Here is a 25,976-nt window from a genome sequence, read left to right on the forward strand (position 1 = left end):
GATGCGCTGGATGGGGTATCTTCCTGTTGAAACCGCTGCGACTCTGCCCGTCGGGTCCACCACCCAGTTGCTATTGTTCTCTGGGATCCGGTATGGATCTGAGAGCACAAGAGGTCGTGGCCCTCCGTTCGGGCCGTCTGCAGCAGCATGTCTGGGCCAGCTGGCTGGGTTCAGGTTCTGTTGGAGGACCTTAGGCGCGCCGGTTGGGCCGTGAAGGTACTACGTCTCCTACTTGGCGGCACTGGCGCTGTCCAACGAGTGCCCGATTGCTTCCGGGCCCTTGCAGACTAGGCACTTCCGCTCCTTAACACACCTGCCCGTGTGTTTTGGTTCTGCGCAGCGATGGCATTTGCTCGACCGGTCCTTTCCACGGCAGTGGGACGCAATGTGGCCGTACTCGTAGCAGCGGTAGCACTGGCGCTTCGCCTCCACCTTCTTCAGCCGACAGCACCGACTGAACCCGATGACGTGCTGATTTTGCAGAACCGCATCTGTACCGCCGCTTCCGGACAGCCGAAGAACGCTACTAGCGTTCCGTAGCTGGAATTGGCGGTGCTGATCTATTCCGCGTACAGCGTCACTCCCAGGGCGGCGCTCAGGTCCGTGGCGATCTCCTCGTTTGAGCAGCTTGGGGGGATGTTGGTGCAGATCAGCCTGGTGGTGGGGGTCCTTGGTCGGACTTTTGCCTTGTCCTCCAGCGCAGCCGATACCCTCTTCCACATTTCCAGGGTTTCCGCGTGGTCTGTGCAGGAGAGTTCCAGAAGAATATTCCCCTGGAAGTTCGTCCTCGTGCGCACGACCTTCTGCCGGTCATCCCCGAGCTTTTCCTGCAGAATACGCATGATGTCCTTCTGGGTGGTGGAGTTGATGGTTTCCACCTCCAGCGCGTCCGGCTGCCTACTGCTGCGTTTTGGTGACTGTTGCTCCCTCGGTGGCTGCTGCTGCTCCGGCTGCGGCTTTTGTAACTGAGCTGCTGCAATGACCGCGGCCTCCTGCTTGCGTTGCTGCTTCCGAGCCCGTCGCTTCGCCTGCTTGCTCATGACCTTTGTCCATTCGGCCTCGGGTTCGTGAGACTTGTCCTTGATCTGGGTTTGTCCGTTTGCGTTTTTGTTGTCCTTTTTCCTTTCCGTGTCGGTCCCGTTTTTCTGGGTGAGGTCTTGGTGTTCTTTTTCTTATTTTTCTTGCTGCGTTTAGTTTCCATTCCGGTTTTGCAGATGTTGTGGCGGTCGTCTGTCGTCTGAGGGATGTCCGTTGTGGTTGGAGGGATGTCTGGTGTTGGTTCTTGTTCGCTAGCCAAGTCGGGTCGTTGTACCTATGTCATGTGGTTGTTGTCCTGTTGCTATTGCTTTTGCCAATTTTGTTAGGCTGTCCATTTTCCTCAAAGAGTTCCCGTATTAGCCTCACTGATTATCTCCGCCATGTGCAATGTGAGTGCAAGCTCGTTCATCGAGATTCCCGGGGGCAGCGGAACCGCTGGAGGTGAATGGGCGGCATGGCCTCCATGTTTGGGGCTCGGCCACCACCTCCTTATCTCCCTCGGCTCCCCGCTCCTCGGGTCCCCCGACAAGGTCTAGCTCGCTCTCCTCCACACATGTCAGAGGCTCGGCTGGGTCAGTCGATGTCGAAGTGTTTTTGTCGTGGTCATTGTTTTGTTATCGTCGATTACCTCGGCCAGTACTACGAGGACGGACCTGATGGCGGCCTCCCAGTCCCTCGGCAGCGCAGAGAAGCCCCTAGTTTTCTGGCCGTCGCGTATAGTACGCACGAAACCATCAACATAGCACTTGCCCGCTCCACCGGATTGACCCGTCGGCCGCCAGCAGGGTATCGCTCGAGGAAAGTCTCTATCGTTGTCCAGTCGGTGTTTTGGTCGGTTGCGTCTGTGTCCACCTCGATAACCGCTGCAATGTCGACCGGCGTACCATGCTCACCCCAACTAGGGTTCTTCTCGCAGATGCAGAAGTTCCAGCTGTCGTGGGGGCAGTCCCGGTCGGCATTGGGCCTCGCGTCATCCGTCGGGTGTACAGGGTTTTCCTGTCTGGTGGTTATCGGGAGTGGTGATACACCTCCATTCGTCGAGTGTCGTCGGGTGCTATGCGGCGTGGTGCCGACAGCCGACCCAGGGATGCCGTTAGTCTTGTCTTGAGGCGCTTCTGGTGATAGTCGGCATGATGGGAGAAAAAGAAAAAGGAGAGAGAGAGAGAGAGAACGAAAAGAAAGAAAAGGAATTTCCTACCGACTAGAAAGAGAGAGATCGCAGACTGGAAAGAAAGAAGGTCACAAAAAGAAAGAGAAAATTGCTAAAAAGAGGGAAAAAGCAGAGAAAAGGAAGAAAGAACGCTAAAAAGAAAGAAGTCCTAAAAAAAAAAGAAAATCAAAGGCAAGAATGAAGCAAACGCTAAGAAGAAAGAAAACTGCTAAAGAGAAAGAAATCGCAGATGAGATGAATGCAGAGCACTGAAAAGAAAGGAAAAAAAAATCGCTAAAACCGGAAGAAAAATCGTATGCAAGAAGAAAAATCGCAGAAACAGAAAAATTGCTGAAAGAAGGAAAATCGCTGTTGATGCCAGTTGAAGCTGATAAATGGCCCGAATTATTCGGAGAACGAGTGAGAGTGAGAAAAAAGAAGAGAGAGAAAGAGAGAGAGAATAATTCCCTACACGACACGAAATGGAGAAGATTGCCGAAAAGGAAAGGAAATCGCTTGAATGAAATTTAAATGAGACAAGAAGGGAGAAAATTGCCGAAGAGATAGAAAAGATCGCTGGAAATCAAAAAAAATCGCACGAAAGAAAGAACAAAAGTAAAAGGCTGAAAATGATGGAGAAATCTTTACAGAAGGAAAATCGCAGGCAAGAAGGAATAAAATCGCTGAAAGAAAATAAATTCGCTAAGAGAGGGAAAATTGCTATTTATATGTCGGTTAATGCAGAAAAATTGCCTGTTTAACTGTATGAGAATAAGAAGCATTGATTTTCCCACCACAAGAAGGAGTAAAAATTCGAAAAAGGGGAAAGGAAAATCGCGAAAGAAAGAGTTAAGACGACAGCGCAGTAAGGAGTTAAGACGACAGCGTAACACGAGAAACGCCACGCAGCAGAACGCGCCACCGATAAACAAACAAAACCACAAAGCAGCGCGCACAACATAATTTGCAACGCAGCATTATTCAGCACGCAGCATAATTCAACACGGACCAGCGCACCAGCATCCATCCAAACAGTTCAGTTGATACTCAGACGCTAATCCGAACGGTTATTAACTCCGCCGGTCGATGGAAATAAAGTTAAGTTTTTTTTAAAAACACTTCTCCCGGACACCGTGCGTTAACTGGCGCCCGAATAGGGACCGCGCTATGTGAAAAATAAAGTTAAGGTGCAAGTGAAAAGTAACCACGTTAGAGTGAAAGTTACCACCAAATCCTAAACTAAAAAAGACTTCCTGATCGCCGAGTGCAGCCGTGTGAAAAGGATCCCGAGTCACCTGTGCAGTTAGCAGCTCACGCAGGACAAAAAGGAACCATCCATCACACTGAGAAGGAAGAATATCATAGCCGGTTTCCCAGAAAAAAACAACACATCGCCCGTTAGAGGAGCGAAAAACAACATAAGGCCCGTTAGAGGAGCTGATACAGACAACATAAGGCCCGCTAGAGGAGCTGATAAAGACAACATAAGACGTACATCCAACGCCCGAAACAGGATGCGTATGGTACCGTAAGTACAGTGATTTATAAAAAATCGTAAGTGAAAATTTCAAACAGTGAAAAAAAATCAAAAACGAGTATTAAAAACGATTGCAAATTAATATTACATATTACTAACTCAATCAAGTGAAGTTAAAAACGTGTTTAAACTAACGAAAAAATCCTGGAGGATCTAATTAATTCATTACAATCTCTAACATTGAAAATGTCGAGACCCGAACTTGATCAAATTATCAACCGCATTGCCGCACTCGAAGCGTGCAATATTGCCCCCACTTTTATCGATTATTCTGATCCACCGCTTTATTTCACAAAGCCAGATGGAACAAGTGTAAATCCTGAAACTTTTGAAAAAATTCCCGATTTGGTAAAAGATCTACCAACATTCACTGGGGATCCCAGCGAACTGAATAGCTGGTTAAATGATGTAGACAGTTTAGTGAAACTCTATCAAACTAAAGGTACAGATACCATCGAACGTCAAAATAAATACCACATGATCTGCAAATTCATTCGTAGAAAAATACGCGGTGAAGCGAATGACTCACTCGTCGCTTCAAACGTAGGCATAAATTGGAACCTGATCAAAAAAACATTGATCACCTATTACGGCGAAAAACGTGACTTGGAAACATTGGACTTCCAACTCATGAGCGTGCAACAGAAGAACCGCTCACTTGAAGTATATTACGACGAGGTGAACAGATTACTGTCCCTCATCGCAAATCAAATAAATACCGATGAAAGGTTTACACACCCTGAAGCTTCCAGAGCTTTAATTGAAATGTACAACAAAAAGCAATTGATGCTTTTACGAGAGGACTCGATGGAGACGTTTACAAGTTCATAAGGAATTATGAGCCAACATCGCTTGCAGGAGCATACAGCTATTGTATCTCTTTCCAAAATATTGAATGCAGAAAAATGTTAACAAAACCGAGAACATACACTCCACCAACGGCACCAAGGAATATGATTCCCTTACCGCCACCAACACCAATAAGGTACACACATGCCCAGCCACCACCTAGGCCTCATTACCCAAAACCTCCAATGTATGGAAATCGAAATTTTAACAATTTCATTCCAAGGCACCAACAGCCCTTTCAAAAAATGCAATCTAATCAATTTCAACGTCAACCTCCACCAGAACCGATGGACGTTGATCAATCTATCAGAACTCGCCAAGTAAATTACGGAAATCGTCCAAATTCAAACAATGTGAGACCACCAAAACGACCTAGAGTCAATAATATCCAAACAAACGCAAGAAACATAAACAACATTAATCATATAGCAGATGCCAATCTTGCACAAACATTCGAAAACGTAAACAACAACGTGAATAACACAACGGTTGACAATGTGCAACAGTCATTCGAACGATATTTCAGAACAATTGAAAAACAAGAAGGTAATAACTTCAGAGAAACTTTTGAAGAAGCAGAGCTGAATTTTTAGAATAAACTCAGCGTTGCCTTACTTCTTATTCTATGGTAACGCTTCAGAACCACTCAAAATGTTAATTGATACTGGATCTAATAAAAATTACATACATCCAAAATATGCAAAAATTTCACACAAGGTTGATAAACCATTTTTCGTATCATCCGTAGCAGGAGATATTAAAATCGACGCTTATTCTCAAGCACGATTATTCAAACCATATTCAGATAAAATGCTAAAATTTTATCATTTAGAAAATTTAAAATCGTTTGATGCTATAATTGGACACGATTCACTAAAGGAAATTAAAGCAGTAATTGACACAGCCAATGAAATATTAATCATTGATGGCACACATGTCATTCCATTACAACAATACCAACTACAGGAAGTAAATAAAATAAACATTCGTGATAATCATCTGAACCAAAACGAAAAAAGAAAGCTACATGACCTATTACAGGAATATCAAGATCTTTTCCAACCACCAGATTTGAAACTACCTTGTACATCGCGAGTAAAAGCGACAATAAGAACAAAAGATGAATCACCATTTTATAGTAAAACGTATCCCTATCCCCAAGCACTTAAAGGTGAAGTTAACAAGCAAATTGAAAAACTCCTAAATGATGGAATCATCAGACCTTCGAAATCCCCATACAATGCACCAGTGTGGATTGTTCCAAAAAAACTGGATGCTGCCAATGAAAAAAAATATAGACTTGTCGTAGACTACAGAAAATTGAACACTCAAACAATAAGCGATAAATATCCTATTCCGGATCCATCTACTGTTTTAGCCAATCTAGGTTCAAATAAATATTTCACAACTCTTGACTTAGCGTCAGGATTTCATCAAGTACCTATGTCGGAAAATGATATCGAAAAAACTGCATTTTCAGTAAACAACGGAAAATATGAATTCGTACGCATGCCATTTGGTTTAAAAAATGCCCCTTCAATATTCCAACGCGTCATGGACGACACTTTAAGGGAACACATCGGAAAAATTTGTCACATTTACATCGATGACATAATCATTTTTAGCAAAACAGTTGAAGAACATCTGCAAAATTTAAGAATTGTTCTAGAAACTCTGAGAGCCGCTAATTTCAAAATACAACCGGATAAATCTGAATTTCTAAAGACAGAAGTTGAATTCCTCGGATTCATAGTCTCAAGTGAAGGACTTAAACCAAATATAAAAAAGATTGAAGCCATAAAAAAATTCCCAGAACCACAAAACCTTAAAGAACTAAGAAGATTCTTAGGAATGTCAGGTTACTACCGCAGGTTTATTAAAAACTATGCACAACTGGCAAAACCCATCACAAAACTCCTAAGAGGGGAGGATGGCCATCGCCAAATTTCCAAACACGAATCAAAAAATTTCCCTATTAAATTTGATCAAACCGCAAAAAACGCATTTCAAACCCTTAAAGACATAATATCTTCTAATGATGTTTTAGCTTTTCCAGATTTCCAGAAGCCATTCGAACTAACAACAGACGCATCGGAAAAAGCACTAGGAGCTGTGCTTTCACAAAAATGTCACGACGGTGATAGACCGATAACCTTCATTTCTCGTACTCTTTCCAAAACAGAGGAAAATTATGCAACCAACGAAAAGGAAATGCTTGCCATCGTTTGGGCACTACAAACATTGAGAAATTTCATATACGGAGCTAAAATTAATATTCATACAGATCATCAACCATTAACATTTGCTTTATCTCCGCAGAACAACAACGCAAAACTGAAAAGATGGAAATCTTTCATGGAGGAACACGATTACCAATTATTCTACAAACCCGGAAGATCAAACGTTGTAGCAGATGCACTTTCCCGTATACAACTAAACTCATTAACGCCAACTCAGCACTCAGCTGACGAAGACGATCATTCTTATATACCTTCAACAGAAGCACCAATTAATGTATTCCACAACCAACTAGTATTTAAAATTGGAACTAATTCTTCATACCAATTAATTACCCCTTTCCCAAAATTCAGAAGACATATTTTTATTGAACCAACATTTACTTCTGATTTTATCAAGGATAAATTCAAAAAATTAATCAATCCAAATGTAATTAATGGAATTCACACAGATGAACAAACAATGGGAATTATCCAAGAAGTTTATAAAACTCTCTACAATCCAAAAACAATCAAAGCTAGATTTTCCCAAAGACAAGTACAAGACCTATGCGATGAAGAAACACAAATTGAAGAAATCAAGAATATTCATAATTTTGCTCACAGAAATACTAAGGAAAACTCATTGCAATTTATAAAAAAATTCTACTTTCCCGGAATGAGAAAAAGTATTCAAAACATTGTAAAAAATTGTGAGATATGTAAAACAGAAAAATACGAGAGAAAACCCCAAGAATTTATACCAGTAAAAACACCAATACCGACATATCCTGGAGAAATTATCCATATTGACATATTTGCTTATAACGCAAACTTTTTATTTATCTCATCTATAGATAAATTTTCAAAATACGTTAAAATACGACCGATAAAATCGAAATCAATTGCTGATATAAAGGAAGTTTTACTACAACTCCTATATGACTGGGACTTACCAGCTCAAATTGTAATAGACAACGAATGTACGTTTGTCTCAAACGTTATCGAACAATCAATACTAAACCTAGGAACAAAAATATTTAAAACTCCAGTTAATCGTTCAGAAACGAATGGACAAATAGAACGTTGCCATTCAACAATTAGAGAAATCGCTAGATGCACAAAAAAACTCAATCCAGAGATGAGCATTATAACATTAGTACAACAAGCTGTTTATAAGTATAATCACAGCATTCATTCATTCATAAAGGATACACCACGAAATGTGTATGTAGGAGAAATATCAAACGATCCGCTAGAGAGATCAAGAATAAGAGAAAAAACAAATGAAAGAATACTACAGATATTCAAAAGAATGAAGAAAAAATCAAAGATGAAAAATATAAGGATTACGTAGAAAACGAATATGCATTCGAAAAGAAAAAGACGAATAACAAACGCGAAAGTCGTTTTAATGCAGTAAAAGTAAAGGAGAATCATCCAACATATATTATCGATTCAAACAATCGAAAAATACATAAAGTAAACTTAAGAAAGTAATGAAAAAATATTAATACTTTTTCAAAATTGTTTTAACTATCGTTACAGAATACTTACGATCCTGTTGATCAAACTAATTTTCGCAGACATAAACATATATGATTTAAATAACAATCCATTAGCCATAATACCGATAGGTAAAGCTAAGATTCAAATTGGATACGTAAGAACAATACATCCAATAGATTTAACTGATATAAACGAAACAATAGAGAAAACATTACAAGATAGTCCAAATGGAAATTCTACTGAATCTATCGAAAATTTGATCAGCATAAAAGCTAGCATGCTAAAGGACACTTTTGCGAAAATCAAACCATTTGTGAAAAGACAAAAACGATGGGACACGATAGGCAAAATTTGGAAATGGATCGCTGGAACTCCAGACGCAGACGACCTACATGTCATAAACTCCACAATGAACTCCCTGATAGCAGAAAGCAACAAACAAATAATAATCAACCAAGGCTTCAACGACAGGTTGAAACAAATAACTGATGTCGCTAACCAAGTCGTAAATATCGAAAACGAACGCTATGAGTCACACCAAGTGGAAATTCGGAAACTTATTCTACTTTCCAACATAAATATGCTACAAGAAAAATTGGATGTCATAGAAGACGCTATACTGTTAGCTAAAAACGGTATTCCGAGCAGTAAGCTACTATCCCTTGAGGATCTGACATCAATAGAACAGTTTCTTGAGAAGAATAACATTAAATACAACACACCGGAAGAATTGCTAAGGCAATCAACTGCCCAAGTAGCAGTAAATGAATCTCATATACTATACATGCTAAAGTTCCCCAAACTATCTTCAAAAATCTACGAGCACGAATACATTGACTCGATAATACAACACGATGCACGTATAATCGTCACACAAAACTTTATATTACAAAATCAAACCCACGTATATTCCATGACAGAGAAGTGCCAACAACAAGAAGATGTTTATATATGTCCGCAAATTGGCATACAACAACCCACAACATGCATTCAACAAATTGTGAGAAGAGAAGATTCACAATGTGACTACGAAAAGATTTATAGTCGAGGCTTCATAAAAAGAATCAAAGACGACACAATACTAATCAACGACGCAATAGCAGAAATCGCATCAAACTGCAGCAAAATGAACCAAGTACTGAACGGTTCCTACGTCATACAATTCGAAAATTGTAACATTATCATTAATGGAGAAATTTATTCAAACGACGAAGTCACCATTCCTGGTAAACCATTCAAATCAACAGCAGGAATCAACATCGATAAGGGTGAAATCGAACATAAACCGCCTCTCCAACTCGTACAAAAACTCACCATAGAACATAGAGAAAAACTAAAAAGTATTAACTTGCAGAATGATTCTCTAAGATGGAAAATTAATGTATTCGGAGGAACTTTTGCATTCATATGCCTATGCGCATTTATAATCTGTTTATTCTTCCACTTCAAGAGAACGACGATAACAGTAAACATGACTCAAGCGAAACGACCAGAAACGTTCGTTAGCAGACCAACTTCATTCCACGCAGCAACGAGACTTTGAGGGCAAAGTCATTTAAGAGGGGAGGAGTTAAGACGACAGCGCAGTAAGGAGTTAAGACGACAGCGTAACACGAGAAACGCCACGCAGCAGAACGCGCCACCGATAAACAAACAAACCACAAAGCAGCGCGCACAACATAATTTGCAACGCAGCATTATTCAGCACGCAGCATAATTCAACACGGACCAGCGCACCAGCATCCATCCAAACAGTTCAGTTGATACTCAGACGCTAATCCGAACGGTTATTAACTCCGCCGGTCGATGGAAATAAAGTTAAGTTTTTTTTAAAAACACTTCTCCCGGACACCGTGCGTTAACTAAAGTATATCGCTATTAGAAAGACGGTTGACGCATAATAAATTGCTTGAATAAATAGGAAAGAAAGAGGCAAGGAGTAAAAATATAATTCTCTACAAGACAAGAAAAGGAAATCACGTTGGAAGAGGGATAATCGCTATTTTATGTGTCAGTTGGAACTGAGTGGGTGACCTGGGTTAATGGGGGGGAAAGAGAGAGAGATAGATAGAGAAGAATTCCCTAAAGTGGTGAAGGAAGATATTTGCTTTTTGGATGTCGGTGGATAACGAAAGGGTGGTTTGTATTAAAAAAAATAGAAAGGAAGTGAGAGCAAAAGAGAGAGAGAGAGAGAGTAGAGTAGAGAAAGAGAGGAAGAAGAGGAGGTGGCCTCTTCTTTGCCCGAACTGTTCCGTAGCAACGAGCTCAGAGGTGATGAGTCTCGGCGACAGGCTATGTCGTCGGATGAAGATGCCGCCGTCACCTCTGCTACAACATCCGGCCGCTAGCTGCGCAACAACATTCTCCATCAGAGTGGTGAGCCAGTCACCGTACAGCGCCAACATCAGCGACGTCCACTGGATGGCAAAGAGCGGAACAAAGGGTCCGAGCGTTAATGCCCGTTATAAGGGCCAAACCCCACCCTCCACTATGCCTCGCGGCGCTTTGTGGAGGGGATGCGGGCTGCGCACGTCGTGGGGTTTAGTCGGTAAAAATCCGGCATGCGGCTTCGATGGAGAAGCCGTATCTAAGAAGATTCCCCACGACGTAAAAGAAAAAAAAGCCAGTTATCCCTGTGGTAACTTTTCTGACACCTCTTGCTAAAAACTCGTTATAACCAAAAGGATCGTAAGGCCAAGCTTTCGCTGTCCCGGAGTGTACTGAACGCCGAGATCAAGTCAGCTTTTGTCCTTATGCTCAGCGTGTGGTTTCTGTCCACACTGAGCTGACCTTTGGACACCTCCGTTATCGTTTTGGAGATGTACCGCCCCAGTCAAACTCCGCACCTGGCACTGTCCATGACGTGGACCGATAGGTTTGCCCAGATGTCTTCGAGCCGGGCGGTGGCCGGACCCGGGCGCGAGAGTGCGGGCGGCGCAAACGAGCGTGCGCAGCGCCGGCCACGCGCCCACCGACGTACGCGTGCTTGACCCTTGCGGGCCACGGCTCACGGTCGGCGGGGCGCGATGGCACGGCGCGCGTCGCTGCTACGACACCACGGCACGGCTCCCGGGAGGCGCCTCCCAGCGACATGGCTGGACGCTGAGCGAGAAACACGGCGCATTGGGCAGCTGCAGGCTGACCGCCCGTCACGCTCCCGGCGGGGGAGTGAGTGACTGCAACGGCCCGGACCTGAGGCCCGCGCTTGTTCCACCGATCATGTAAGTAAGGCAACAGTAAGAGTGGTGGTATCTCAGAGGCGGGTCCGCACGAGACGGGCCCTCCCACGTATGCTGCACCTCCTATATCGCCTTACAATGCCAGACTAGAGTCAAGCTCAACAGGGTCTTCTTTCCCCGCTAGTGCTTCCAAGCCCGTTCCCTTGACTGTGGTTTCGCTAGATAGTAGATAGGGACAGAGGGAATCTCGTTAATCCATTCATGCGCGTCACTAATTAGATGACGAGGCATTTGGTTACCCTTTTTTTTTTTTTTTTTTTTTTTTTTGTTTACGGGGAGGGAACCTTCAAAAGGTACACCGTCACGGGGGCATGTCACGGCATGACAGTGCTCCCCGATCTGGGTTATGTGGGATTCACCGTGACACCAGGCCCGAGAAGCGGACTTGGCAACCGGTGGGACCTCACTATACCACTCCTCGACCTGATCCGACCCCTGCCGATGCGCTGAAGTGCGAAGTACTCCATGTAGGGACGTGTGTGCTGTGCACCCTTGCTGTTGTTGTTGTCCTAGTTGTCTGTGCTGCTGCTGCTGCTTCGCGTCTTCCTTCTGCCAGTGCTGCTCCAATCCGCTCGTCCGTTGCCGTAACTACCGGGCGGGTTTTTGCTCAAGCAAAGGCCCTGGTTACTCGTCGCTGCCGCTGCTGCATCCAAATTTGGTGTCCTATGTTGTGGAAAAGAGGAAGTTATTAGTGCCCAGCTTGCTCTCTCGTCCGCTGTCGATGTTGTCGCCGTCGTCTTGCCGTTGGCGGACTCTCCTCATTCCACCTCAGTTGAAGTGTTTTGAAGATCGTCCGAGCGGCAGTTCGAACCGCCTCCCATGTACTGCTGCTTGCACACATTTCCGCCGCTAGATTGTTCATCGTGAGGCGGGTGTGGCACTGCTGTTGCATCTCCTGCTGTGCCCGAGCGAACCGTGGACAGTGAAACATGACATGCTCGACATCCTCCACGGTGTTTTCACACACCGGGCAGTTTGGCGAGCCGTCCAGGATGCCTTTGTCGACGAAGTAGCTCCGGAGAAATCCATGACCTGTAAATAGTTGGGAAACGTAAAAGTCAACTTCTCCGTGCTTGCGATTCACCCAGGACATAATGTCTGGGATCATTCTCCTCGTCTTCAAACCCGGCGCTCTCTGTTGTTCTGCTCCAGCTGTCCACTGTTGCTGCCAGCGTCTCAGCGTCTCCTCACGCTGCCGTTCTCGTATTCCCGGTGCTGGACCGCCCCGCGCTGCCTTCTCGTCGTGGCAGCGTATGTCCTCCTCTAGGAGAAGAACTAACGGGATGGTACTAGCAACCACACAGGCGGCGTCGTATGAGGTCGTCTGAAAGGCGCTGGCAACTCGAAGCACCCCTGTCCGATGCGTTCTCTGGATCGTGGTGCGATGGATCTCCTTTTGAAGAAGTGACCGTCCCCACGCCGGTGCCGTATAGCGTACGATGCTGTTCCCCACGTTGACCAGCGGTCTCCTTCTGCTGCTCTTCGGTCCACATTTGTTCGGCATCAAGGCGGTCAGGGCATTCGTTATTCGAGATGCCTTGGTGCACACCTTCTCCAGATGCCGGCCGTGGTGCTGTTTGCGGCAGAGTTCGACCCCTAGGTACTTGAGCGATTCCTCCGAGTTAATCGTGTGCCCACCCGCAGTCAGTTGGCCTATCTGCGGGTTGTGATGGGTGCAGAAGATCATGTAGCCGGTCTTTTGGTGGGCCAGCTGCAGACCAACTCCGCTCATCCAGCGCTCGATCGTCTCAAGGTTCCTCGTAGCATGGTCGCTGACTTCCTGCGTATCTCTACCGATGAGGGTGAAGGCCACGTCGTCAGCAAATCCGATGATGTCCGCCCGCTTCCCGGACAACTCCACACGGAGAAGATCGTCGTACATGACGTTCCAGAGTGTTGGTCCTAAAACCGAACCCTGCGGAACACCAGCCGACACTGGTTGCGAAACCAGCCCTTCATCCGTCTCGTAGTGGAGTGTGCGATTGACGAAGTAGTTCCGCAGCATCGCCTGAAGGTACGGTGGCGTGTTTCTTCTCTGCAGAGCTTCTCCAATCGCTGTCCAGTTGGCCATGTTGAAGGCGTTCTTCACGTCGATTGTCACCATCGCACACAGTCGGTCGCCTTTGCGCTTCTTGTCCAGCGCAACTCTTCCGTTGGCGAGCACCCTGTTGATGGCGTCCATAGTGGAGCGTCCTTTCCGGAATCCATACTGAGCATCAGCCAGTCCTCCCGTGGCATCGAGATGATCCGTGAGCCTGCGCTGTATGAGTCGCTCAAGCACTTTACCAAGGACGCTCAGCAGACAGATTGGCCGGTACGACGACGACTCCCCGGGTGGTTTCCCTGCCTTGGAGAACAGCACCAATCGTTGCCTTTTCCATTCCTCCGGGAAGTGGCCGCAGTTAATGTAGTGCTGGAACGTTCTCCTGAAGACGCCGGGAAAAGCCTTCATCGCTGTTATCAGGGCCACGTTTGGGATGTTATCATCACCGGGGGCGCGCTGTGGGTTGAGCGATTTTGGAATGCTCACCAACTCGTCCTCAGTAACTGGATCCCGCTCCGAGTCCTGATCCGTCCATTCTGCCAATGTTGGCCACTCCATAGGTGGCCGCTCTGGAAAGAGCTCCCCGACGATGTGGCGCAGTTTAGTGGGATCCCGTTCCATAGGCACGCGAGCTCCTTCCCATTGCTGCTTCTTGATTTTGTAGCCGGGCCCGAATCCGTGAGGCCCCAGCTGTTCGGGCAACTCGTCGCTGCTGGCCTTCTTGCTGGCCTTGACCGCTCGATCCAGTGCTGCCCTCGCTGCAGTATAAGCCGGCCGCCTTTCGTCTCGTTGTTCGTCCGTTCGGGCTCTCCGTAGTCTTCTGCGCATTCCGATGTAGGTCCGTCGTAACTGGGCAATCTCGTCATTCCACCAGTACACTGATCGTCTTCCCCCTCTGGCTGCCGGCAGTCGCGGCATTGTGGCGTCGCACGCTGTGGACATTGCTTGCGTCAGCTCATCTGCCATTAGAGTACGGTCATGGATGTCTAACGACCCCATGATCTCGACGAACAGGTCCTCGTTGAAGAACCGAGTTGCCCATCTGCCCTCCGTTGCCTGTTGCTGTCCTCGACCAGTGCTTGTCTGTGCCGTCGTCCTCCCAACCGTAAACTTGATGGTGTTATGGTCGCTCGGATTTTCGTCGCAGACTCGCCAGTTGTTGTCGCCCACGAGAGACCTGCTACAAAAGGTTACGTCGACAATGGAGCTGCGGCCACTGTGGCTGACCCATGTTGGCCGGTTACCCCGGTTCAACAGGACCAGTTCGAGCGAAGCCGCTGCGTCCATCACGATTGCTCCCCTGTGCACCCGCTCTCCATCGTTGCTCCTACGCTCCATTCCCCACGCTCCTGACCAGGCGTTGACGTCTCCGCCGATCACGGTGTCCCGGTTGCGTGGAATCACAGACGCTATTTCAGTCCACTTACGTCTGTAGTCTTCTATCGTCGCATTGGGACCCACAGGAGGTAGATATACAGAGCAGAACACAATGCCGCGCATCTCCACCACGACGAAGCTGTCCCGCCGGTTCTCGATGATGCGCTGGATGGGGTATCTTCCTGTTGAAACCGCTGCGACTCTGCCCGTCGGGTCCACCACCCAGTTGCTATTGTTCTCTGGGATCCGGTATGGATCTGAGAGCAGCAAGAGGTCGTGGCCCTCCGTTCGGGCCGTCTGCAGCAGCATGTCCTGGGCCAGCTGGCTGTGGTTCAGGTTCTGTTGGAGGACCTTAGGCGCGCCGGTTGGGCCGTGAAGGTACTACGTCTCCTACTTGGCGGCACTGGCGCTGTCCAAACGAGTGCCCGATTGCTTCCGGGCCCTTGCAGACTAGGCACTTCCGCTCCTTAACACACTGTCCCGTGTGTTTTGGTTCTGCGCAGCGATGGCATTTGCTCGACCGGTCCTTTCCACGGCAGTGGGACGCAATGTGGCCGTACTCGTAGCAGCGGTAGCACTGGCGCTTCGCCTCCACCTTCTTCAGCCGACAGCACCGACTGAACCCGATGACGTGCTGATTTTGCAGAACCGCATCTGTAACCGCCGCTTCCGGACAGCCGAAGAACGCTACTAGCGTTCCGTAGCTGGAATTGGCGGTGCTGATCTATTCCGCGTACAGCGTCACTCCCAGGGCGGCGCTCAGGTCCGTGGCGATCTCCTCGTTTGAGCAGCTTGGGGGGATGTTGGTGCAGATCAGCCTGGTGGTGGGGGTCCTTGGTCGGACTTTTGCCTTGTCCTCCAGCGCAGCCGATACCCTCTTCCACATTTCCAGGGTTTCCGCGTGGTCTGTGCAGGAGAGTTCCAGAAGAATATTCCCCTGGAAGTTCGTCCTCGTGCGCACGACCTTCTGCCGGTCATCCCCGAGCTTTTCCTGCAGAATACGCATGATGTCCTTCTGGGTGGTGGAGTTGATGGTTTCCACCTCCAGCGCGTCCGGCTGCCTACTGCTGCGTTTTGGTGACTGTTGCTCCCTCGGTGGCTGCTGCTGCTCCGGCTGCGGCTTTTGTAACTGAGCTGCTGCAATGACCGCGGCCTCCTGCTTGCGTTGCTGCTTCCGAGCCCGTCGCTTCGCCTGCTTGCTCATGACCTTTGTCCATTCGGCCTCGGGTTCGTGAGACTTGTCCTTGATCTGGGTTTGTCCGTTTGCGTTTTTGTTGTCCTTTTTCCTTTCCGTGTCGGTCCCGTTTTTCTGGGGTGAGGTCTTGGTGTTCTTTTTCTTATTTTTCTTGCTGCGTTTAGTTTCCAGTCCGGTTTTTGCAGATGTTGTGGCGTCGTCTGTCGTCTGAGGGATGTCCGTTGTGGTTGGAGGGATGTCTGGTGTTTGTTCTTGTTCGCTAGCCAAGTCGGTCGTTGTGCCTATGTCATGTGGTTGTTGTCCTGTTGCTATTGCTTTTGCCAATTTTGTTAGGCTGTCCATTTTCCTCAAGAGTTCCGTATTAGCCTCACTGATTATCTCCGCCATGTGCAGAGTGAGTGCAAGCTCGTTCATCGAGATTCCCGGGGGCAGCGGAACCGCTGGAGGTGGAATGGGCGGCATGGCCTCCATGTTTGGGGGCTCGGCCACCACCTCCTTATCTCACTCGGCTCCCCGCTCCTCGGGTCCCCCGACAAGGTCTAGCTCGCTCTCCTCCACACATGTCAGAGGCTCGGCTGGGTCAGTCGATGTCGAAGTGTTTTTTGTCGTGGTCATTGTTTTGTTATCGTCGATTACCTCGGCCAGTACTACGAGGACGGACCTGATGGCGGCCTCCCAGTCCCTCGGCAGCGCAGAGAAGCCCCTAGTTTTCTGGCCGTCGCGTATAGTACGCACGAAACCAGTCAACATAGCACTTGCCCGCTCCACCGGATTGACCCGTCGGCCGCCAGCAGGGTATCGCTCGAGGAAAGTCTCTATCGTTTGTCCAGTCGGTGTTTTGTCGGTTGCGTCTGTGTCCACCTCGATAACCGGCTGCAATGTCGACCGGCGTACCATGCTCACCCCAACTAGGGTTCTTCTCGCAGATGCAGAAGTTCCAGCTGTCGTGGGGGCAGTCCCGGTCGGCATTGAGCCTCGCGTCATCCGTCGGGTGTACAGGGTTTCCTGTCTGGTGGTTATCGGGAGTGGTGATACACCTCCATTCGTCGAGTGTCGTCGGGTGGCTATGCGGCGTGGTGCCGACAGCCGACCCGGGGATGCCGTTAGTCTTGTCTTGGAGGCGCTTCTGGTGATAGTCGGCATGATGGGAGAAAAAGAAAAAGGAGAGAGAGAGAGAGAGAACGAAAAGAAAGAAAAGGAATTTCCTACCGGACGAGAAAGAGAGAGATCGCAGACTGGAAAGAAAGAAGGTCACAAAAAGAAAGAGAAAATTGCTAAAAAGAGGGAAAAAAGCAGAAGAAAAGGAAGAAAGAACGCTAAAAAGAAAGAAGTCGCTAAAAGAAAGAAAATCAAAGACAAGAAGGAAGCAAACGCTAAGAAGAAAGAAAACTGCTAAAGAGAAAGAAATCGCAGATGAGATGAATGCAGAGCACTGAAAAGAAAGGAAAAAAATCGCTAAACCGGAAGAAAATCGTATGCAAGAAAAAAAATCGCAGAAACAGAAAATTGCTGAAAGAAGGAAAATCGCTGTTTGATGCCAGTTGAAGCTGAATAAATGGCCCGAATTATTCGGAGAACAAGTGAGAGTAAGAAAAAAGAAGAGAGAGAAAGAGAGAGAATAATTCCCTACACGACACGAAATGGAGAAGATTGCCGAAAAGGAAAGGAAATCGCTTGAATGAAATTTAAATGTAGACAAGAAGGGAGAAAATTGCCGAAGAGATAGAAAAGATCGCTGGAAATCAAAAAAATCGCACGAAAGAAAGAACAAAAGTAAAAGGCTGAAAATGATGGAGAAATCTTTAACAGAAGGAAAATCGCAGGCAAGAAGGAATAAAATCGCTGAAAAGAAAAGAAATTCGCTAAGAGAGGGAAAATTGCTATTTATATGTCGGTTAATGCAGAAAAATTGCCTGTTTAACTGAATGAGAATAAGAAAGCATTGATTTTCCCACCACAAGAAGGAGTAAAAATTCGAAAAAGGGGAAAGGAAAATCGCGAAAGAAAGTATATCGCTATTAGAAAGACGGTTGACGCATAATAAATTGCTTGAATAAATAGGAAAGAAAGAGGCAAGGAGTAAAAATATAATTCTTTACAAGACAAGAAAAGGAAATCACGTTGGAAGAGGGATAATCGCTATTTTATGTGTCAGTTGGAACTGAGTGGGTGACCTGGGTTAATGGGGGGGAAAGAGAGAGAGATAGAGAGAGAAGAATTCCCTAAAGTGGTGAAGGAAGATATTTGCTTTTTGGATGTCGGTGGATAACGAAAGGGTGGTTTGTATTAAAAAAAATAGAAAGGAAGTGAGAGCAAAAGAGAGAGAGAGAGAGAGTAGAGTAGAGAAAGAGAGGAAGAAGAGGAGGTGGCCTCTTCTTTGCCCGAACTGTTCCGTAGCAACGAGCTCAGAGGTGATGAGTCTCGGCGACAGGCTATGTCGTCGGATGAAGATGCCGCCGTCACCTCTGCTACAACATCCGGCCGCTAGCTGCGCAACAACATTCTCCATCAGAGTGGTGAGCCAGTCACCGTACAGCGCCAACATCAGCGACGTCCACTGGATGGCAAAGAGCGGAACAAAGGGTCCGAGCGTTAATGCCCGTTATAAGGGCCAAACCCCACCCTCCACTATGCCTCGCGGCGCTTTGTGGAGGGGATGCGGGCTGCGCACGTCGTGGGGTTTAGTCGGTAAAAATCCGGCATGCGGCTTCGATGGAGAAGCCGTATCTAAGAAGATTCCCCACGACGTAAAAGAAAAAAAAGCCAGTTATCCCTGTGGTAACTTTTCTGACACCTCTTGCTAAAAACTCGTTATAACCAAAAGGATCGTAAGGCCAAGCTTTCGCTGTCCCGGAGTGTACTGAACGCCGAGATCAAGTCAGCTTTTGTCCTTATGCTCAGCGTGTGGTTTCTGTCCACACTGAGCTGACCTTTGGACACCTCCGTTATCGTTTTGGAGATGTACCGCCCCAGTCAAACTCCGCACCTGGCACTGTCCATGACGTGGACCGATAGGTTTGCCCAGATGTCTTCGAGCCGGGCGGTGGCCGGACCCGGGCGCGAGAGTGCGGGCGGCGCAAACGAGCGTGCGCAGCGCCGGCCACGCGCCCACCGACGTACGCGTGCTTGACCCTTGCGGGCCACGGTTCACGGTCGGCGGGGCGCGATGGCACGGCGCGCGTCGCTGCTACGACACCACGGCACGGCTCCCGGGAGGCGCCTCCCAGCGACATGGCTGGACGCTGAGCGAGAAACACGGCGCATTGGGCAGCTGCATGCTGGCCGCCCGTCACGCTCCCGGCGGGGGAGTGAGTGACTGCAACGGCCCGGACCTGAGGCCCGCGCTTGTTCCACCGATCATGTAAGTAAGGCAACAGTAAGAGTGGTGGTATCTCAGAGGCGGGTCCGCACGAGACGGGCCCTCCCACGTATGCTGCACCTCCTATATCGCCTTACAATGCCAGACTAGAGTCAAGCTCAACAGGGTCTTCTTTCCCCGCTAGTGCTTCCAAGCCCGTTCCCTTGACTGTGGTTTCGCTAGATAGTAGATAGGGACAGAGGGAATCTCGTTAATCCATTCATGCGCGTCACTAATTAGATGACGAGGCATTTGGTTACCCTTTTTTTTTTTTTTTTTTTTTTTTTGTTTACGGGGAGGGAACCTTCAAAAGGTACACCGTCACGGGGGCATGTCACGGCATGACAGTGCTCCCCGATCTGGGTTATGTGGGATTCACCGTGACACCAGGCCCGAGAAGCGGACTTGGCAACCGGTGGGACCTCACTAAACCACTCCTCGACCTGATCCGACCCCTGCCGATGCGCTGAAGTGCGAAGTACTCCATGTAGGGACGTGTGTGCTGTGCACCCTTGCTGTTGTTGTTGTCCTAGTTGTCTGTGCTGCTGCTGCTGCTTCGCGTCTTCCTTCTGCTAGTGCTGCTCCAATCCGCTCGTCCGTTGCCGTAACTACCGGGCGGGTTTTTGCTCAAGCAAAGGCCCTGGTTACTCGTCGCTGCCGCTGCTGCATCCAAATTTGGTGTCCTATGTTGTGGAAAAGAGGAAGTTATTAGTGCCCAGCTTGCTCTCTCGTCCGCTGTCGATGTTGTCGCCGTCGTCTTGCCGTTGGCGGACTCTCCTCATTCCACCTCAGTTGAAGTGTTTTGAAGATCGTCCGAGCGGCAGTTCGAACCGCCTCCCATGTACTGCTGCTTGCACACATTTCCGCCGCTAGATTGTTCATCGTGAGGCGGGTGTGGCACTGCTGTTGCATCTCCTGCTGTGCCCGAGCGAACCGTGGACAGTGAAACATGACATGCTCGACATCCTCCACGGTGTTTTCACACACCGGGCAGTTTGGCGAGCCGTCCAGGATGCCTTTGTCGACGAAGTAGCTCCGGAGAAATCCATGACCTGTAAATAGTTGGGAAACGTAAAAGTCAACTTCTCCGTGCTTGCGATTCACCCAGGACATAATGTCTGGGATCATTCTCCTCGTCTTCAAACCCGGCGCTCTCTGTTGTTCTGCTCCAGCTGTCCACTGTTGCTGCCAGCGTCTCAGCGTCTCCTCACGCTGCCGTTCTCGTATTCCCGGTGCTGGACCGCCCCGCGCTGCCTTCTCGTCGTGGCAGCGTATGTCCTCCTCTAGGAGAAGAACTAACGGGATGGTACTAGCAACCACACAGGCGGCGTCGTATGAGGTCGTCTGAAAGGCGCTGGCAACTCGAAGCACCCCTGTCCGATGCGTTCTCTGGATCGTGGTGCGATGGATCTCCTTTTGAAGAAGTGACCGTCCCCACGCCGGTGCCGTATAGCGTACGATGCTGTTCCCCACGTTGACCAGCGGTCTCCTTCTGCTGCTCTTCGGTCCACATTTGTTCGGCATCAAGGCGGTCAGGGCATTCGTTATTCGAGATGCCTTGGTGCACACCTTCTCCAGATGCCGGCCGTGGTGCTGTTTGCGGCAGAGTTCGACCCCTAGGTACTTGAGCGATTCCTCCGAGTTAATCGTGTGCCCACCCGCAGTCAGTTGGCCTATCTGCGGGTTGTGATGGGTGCAGAAGATCATGTAGCCAGTCTTTTGGTGGGCCAGCTGTAGACCAACTCCGCTCATCCAGCGCTCGATCGTCTCAAGGTTCCTCGTAGCATGGTCGCTGACTTCCTGCGTATCTCTACCGATGAGGGTGAAGGCCACGTCGTCAGCAAATCCGATGATGTCCGCCCGCTTCCCGGACAACTCCACACGGAGAAGATCGTCGTACATGACGTTCCAGAGTGTTGGTCCTAAAACCGAACCCTGCGGAACACCAGCCGACACTGGTTGCGAAACCAGCCCTTCATCCGTCTCGTAGTGGAGTGTGCGATTGACGAAGTAGTTCCGCAGCATCGCCTGAAGGTACGGTGGCGTGTTTCTTCTCTGCAGAGCTTCTCCAATCGCTGTCCAGTTGGCCATGTTGAAGGCGTTCTTCACGTCGATTGTCACCATCGCACACAGTCGGTCGCCTTTGCGCTTCTTGTCCAGCGCAACTCTTCCGTTGGCGAGCACCCTGTTGATGGCGTCCATAGTGGAGCGTCCTTTCCGGAATCCATACTGAGCATCAGCCAGTCCTCCCGTGGCATCGAGATGATCCGTGAGCCTGCGCTGTATGAGTCGCTCAAGCACTTTACCAAGGACGCTCAGCAGACAGATTGGCCGGTACGACGACGACTCCCCGGGTGGTTTCCCTGCCTTGGAGAACAGCACCAATCGTTGCCTTTTCCATTCCTCCGGGAAGTGGCCGCAGTTAATGTAGTGCTGGAACGTTCTCCTGAAGACGCCGGGAAAAGCCTTCATCGCTGTTATCAGGGCCACGTTTGGGATGTTATCATCACCGGGGGCGCGCTGTGGGTTGAGCGATTTTGCAATGCTCACCAACTCGTCCTCAGTAACTGGATCCCGCTCCGAGTCCTGATCCGTCCATTCTGCCAATGTTGGCCACTCCATAGGTGGCCGCTCTGGAAAGAGCTCCCCGACGATGTGGCGCAGTTTAGTGGGATCCCGTTCCATAGGCACGCGAGCTCCTTCCCATTGCTGCTTCTTGATTTTGTAGCCGGGCCCGAATCCGTGAGGTCCCAGCTGTTCGGGCAACTCGTCGCTGCTGGCCTTCTTGCTGGCCTTGACCGCTCGATCCAGTGCTGCCCTCGCTGCAGTATAGGCCGGCCGCCTTTCGTCTCGTTGTTCGTCCGTTCGGGCTCTCCGTAGTCTTCTGCGCATTCCGATGTAGGTCCGTCGTAACTGGGCAATCTCGTCATTCCACCAGTACACTGATCGTCTTCCCCCTCTGGCTGCCGGCAGTCGCGGCATTGTGGCGTCGCACGCTGTGGACATTGCTTGCGTCAGCTCATCTGCCATTAGAGTACGGTCATGGATGTCTAACGACCCCATGATCTCGACGAACAGGTCCTCGTTGAAGAACCGAGTTGCCCATCTGCCCTCCGTTGCCTGTTGCTGTCCTCGACCAGTGCTTGTCTGTGCCGTCGTCCTCCCAACCGTAAACTTGATGGTGTTATGGTCGCTCGGATTTTCGTCGCAGACTCGCCAGTTGTTGTCGCCCACGAGAGACCTGCTACAAAAGGTTACGTCGACAATGGAGCTGCGGCCACTGTGGCTGACCCATGTTGGCCGGTTACCCCGGTTCAACAGGACCAGTTCGAGCGAAGCCGCTGCGTCCATCACGATTGCTCCCCTGTGCACCCGCTCTCCATCGTTGCTCCTACGCTCCATTCCCCACGCTCCTGACCAGGCGTTGACGTCTCCGCCGATCACGGTGTCCCGGTTGCGTGGAATCACAGACGCTATTTCAGTCCACTTACGTCTGTAGTCTTCTATCGTCGCATTGGGACCCACAGGAGGTAGATATACAGAGCAGAACACAATGCCGCGCATCTCCACCACGACGAAGCTGTCCCGCCGGTTCTCGATGATGCGCTGGATGGGGTATCTTCCTGTTGAAACCGCTGCGACTCTGCCCGTCGGGTCCACCACCCAGTTGCTATTGTTCTCTGGGATCCGGTATGGATCTGAGAGCAGCAAGAGGTCGTGGCCCTCCGTTCGGGCCGTCTGCAGCAGCATGTCCTGGGCCAGCTGGCTGTGGTTCAGGTTCTGTTGGAGGACCTTAGGCGCGCCGGTTGGGCCGTGAAGGTACTACGTCTCCTACTTGGCGGCACTGGCGCTGTCCAAACGAGTGCCCGATTGCTTCCGGGCCCTTGCAGACTAGGCACTTCCGCTCCTTAACACACTGTCCCGTGTGTTTTGGTTCTGCGCAGCGATGGCATTTGCTCGACCGGTCCTTTCCACGGCAGTGGGACGCAATGTGGCCGTACTCGTAGCAGCGGTAGCACTGGCGCTTCGCCTCCACCTTCTTCAGCCGACAGCACCGACTGAACCCGATGACGTGCTGATTTTGCAGAACCGCATCTGTAACCGCCGCTTCCGGACAGCCGAAGAACGCTACTAGCGTTCCGTAGCTGGAATTGGCGGTGCTGATCTATTCCGCGTACAGCGTCACTCCCAGGGCGGCGCTCAGGTCCGTGGCGATCTCCTCGTTTGAGCAGCTTGGGGGGATGTTGGTGCAGATCAGCCTGGTGGTGGGGGTCCTTGGTCGGACTTTTGCCTTGTCCTCCAGCGCAGCCGATACCCTCTTCCACATTTCCAGGGTTTCCGCGTGGTCTGTGCAGGAGAGTTCCAGAAGAATATTCCCCTGGAAGTTCGTCCTCGTGCGCACGACCTTCTGCCGGTCATCCCCGAGCTTTTCCTGCAGAATACGCATGATGTCCTTCTGGGTGGTGGAGTTGATGGTTTCCACCTCCAGCGCGTCCGGCTGCCTACTGCTGCGTTTTGGTGACTGTTGCTCCCTCGGTGGCTGCTGCTGCTCCGGCTGCGGCTTTTGTAACTGAGCTGCTGCAATGACCGCGGCCTCCTGCTTGCGTTGCTGCTTCCGAGCCCGTCGCTTCGCCTGCTTGCTCATGACCTTTGTCCATTCGGCCTCGGGTTCGTGAGACTTGTCCTTGATCTGGGTTTGTCCGTTTGCGTTTTTGTTGTCCTTTTTCCTTTCCGTGTCGGTCCCGTTTTTCTGGGGTGAGGTCTTGGTGTTCTTTTTCTTATTTTTCTTGCTGCGTTTAGTTTCCAGTCCGGTTTTTGCAGATGTTGTGGCGTCGTCTGTCGTCTGAGGGATGTCCGTTGTGGTTGGAGGGATGTCTGGTGTTTGTTCTTGTTCGCTAGCCAAGTCGGTTGTTGTGCCTATGTCATGTGGTTGTTGTCCTGTTGCTATTGCTTTTGCCAATTTTGTTAGGCTGTCCATTTTCCTCAAGAGTTCCGTATTAGCCTCACTGATTATCTCCGCCATGTGCAGAGTGAGTGCAAGCTCGTTCATCGAGATTCCCGGGGGCAGCGGAACCGCTGGAGGTGGAATGGGCGGCATGGCCTCCATGTTTGGGGGCTCGGCCACCACCTCCTTATCTCCCTCGGCTCCCCGCTCCTCGGGTCCCCCGACAAGGTCTAGCTCGCTCTCCTCCACACATGTCAGAGGCTCGGCTGGGTCAGTCGATGTCGAAGTGTTTTTTGTCGTGGTCATTGTTTTGTTATCGTCGATTACCTCGGCCAGTACTACGAGGACGGACCTGATGGCGGCCTCCCAGTCCCTCGGCAGCGCAGAGAAGCCCCTAGTTTTCTGGCCGTCGCGTATAGTACGCACGAAACCAGTCAACATAGCACTTGCCCGCTCCACCGGATTGACCCGTCGGCCGCCAGCAGGGTATCGCTCGAGGAAAGTCTCTATCGTTTGTCCAGTCGGTGTTTTGTCGGTTGCGTCTGTGTCCACCTCGATAACCGGCTGCAATGTCGACCGGCGTACCATGCTCACCCCAACTAGGGTTCTTCTCGCAGATGCAGAAGTTCCAGCTGTCGTGGGGGCAGTCCCGGTCGGCATTGAGCCTCGCGTCATCCGTCGGGTGTACAGGGTTTCCTGTCTGGTGGTTATCGGGAGTGGTGATACACCTCCATTCGTCGAGTGTCGTCGGGTGGCTATGCGGCGTGGTGCCGACAGCCGACCCGGGGATGCCGTTAGTCTTGTCTTGGAGGCGCTTCTGGTGATAGTCGGCATGATGGGAGAAAAAGAAAAAGGAGAGAGAGAGAGAGAGAGAACGAAAAGAAAGAAAAGGAATTTCCTACCGGACGAGAAAGAGAGAGATCGCAGACTGGAAAGAAAGAAGGTCACAAAAAGAAAGAGAAAATTGCTAAAAAGAGGGAAAAAAGCAGAAGAAAAGGAAGAAAGAACGCTAAAAAGAAAGAAGACGCTAAAAGAATGAAAATCAAAGGCAAGAAGGAAGCAAACGCTAAGAAGAAAGAAAACTGCTAAAGAGAAAGAAATCGCAGATGAGATGAATGCAGAGCACTGAAAGAAAGGAAAAAAAATCGCTAAACCGGAAGAAAATCGTATGCAAGAAGAAAAATCGCAGAAACAGAAAATTGCTGAAAAGAAGGAAAATCGGTGTTTGATGCCAGTTGAAGCTGAATAAATGGCCCGAATTATTCGGAGAACGAGAGAGAGTGAGAAAAAAGAAGAGAGAGAAAGAGAGAGAGAATAATTCCCTACACGACACGAAATGGAGAAGATTGCAGAAAAGGAAAGGAAAATCGCTTGAATGAAATTTAAATGTAGACAAGAAGGGAGAAAATTGCCGAAGAGATAGAAAAGATCGCTGGAAATCAAAAAAAATCGCACGAAAGAAAGAACAAAAGTAAAAGGCTGAAAATGATGGAGAAATCTTTAACAGAAGGAAAATCGC

At 49.2% G+C, this 25,976-nt stretch overlaps 2 protein-coding genes across 2 annotated transcripts; both read right to left on the bottom strand.

Moving 5' to 3' along the window:
- Positions 1 to 14,655: 14,655 nt before the first annotated feature.
- Positions 14,656 to 17,410, bottom strand: LOC118515478 (myb-like protein K). Its single transcript, XM_036062027.1, has 2 exons — positions 15,994 to 17,410; positions 14,656 to 15,783 (listed from the first exon to the last, which is right to left on the bottom strand). Exons 1-2 carry the CDS (start codon positions 16,623 to 16,625, stop codon positions 15,684 to 15,686), a joined length of 732 nt encoding a protein of 243 aa, XP_035917920.1. The 5' UTR covers positions 16,626 to 17,410; the 3' UTR covers positions 14,656 to 15,683.
- Positions 17,411 to 22,649: 5,239 nt separating this feature from the next.
- LOC118515480 (mucin-5AC-like) lies at positions 22,650 to 25,401 on the bottom strand. Its single transcript, XM_036062028.1, has 2 exons — positions 23,988 to 25,401; positions 22,650 to 23,777 (listed from the first exon to the last, which is right to left on the bottom strand). Exons 1-2 carry the CDS (start codon positions 25,289 to 25,291, stop codon positions 23,678 to 23,680), a joined length of 1,404 nt encoding a protein of 467 aa, XP_035917921.1. The 5' UTR covers positions 25,292 to 25,401; the 3' UTR covers positions 22,650 to 23,677.
- Between the last annotated feature and the right edge of the window lie 575 nt (positions 25,402 to 25,976).

This window comes from Anopheles stephensi, unplaced genomic scaffold (genome assembly GCF_013141755.1).
Source record: "Anopheles stephensi strain Indian unplaced genomic scaffold, UCI_ANSTEP_V1.0 ucontig157, whole genome shotgun sequence".
Taxonomy (NCBI): Eukaryota; Metazoa; Arthropoda; class Insecta; order Diptera; family Culicidae; genus Anopheles; species Anopheles stephensi.

Bases quoted from the DNA above. Each gene is read 5' to 3' on its own strand.
- LOC118515480 (XM_036062028.1), bottom strand. From the start codon at position 25,291: ATGCCGACTATCACCAGAAGCGCCTCCAAGACAAGACTAACGGCATCC. The intron at 23,778-23,987 runs CATCAACTCCAC...AAGGACCCCCAC, and splicing joins GACGCGCTGGAGGTGGAAAC to CACCAGGCTGATCTGCACCA.
- LOC118515478 (XM_036062027.1), bottom strand. From the start codon at position 16,625: ATGGAGGCCATGCCGCCCATTCCACCTCCAGCGGTTCCGCTGCCCCCG. The intron at 15,784-15,993 runs CATCAACTCCAC...AAGGACCCCCAC, and splicing joins GACGCGCTGGAGGTGGAAAC to CACCAGGCTGATCTGCACCA.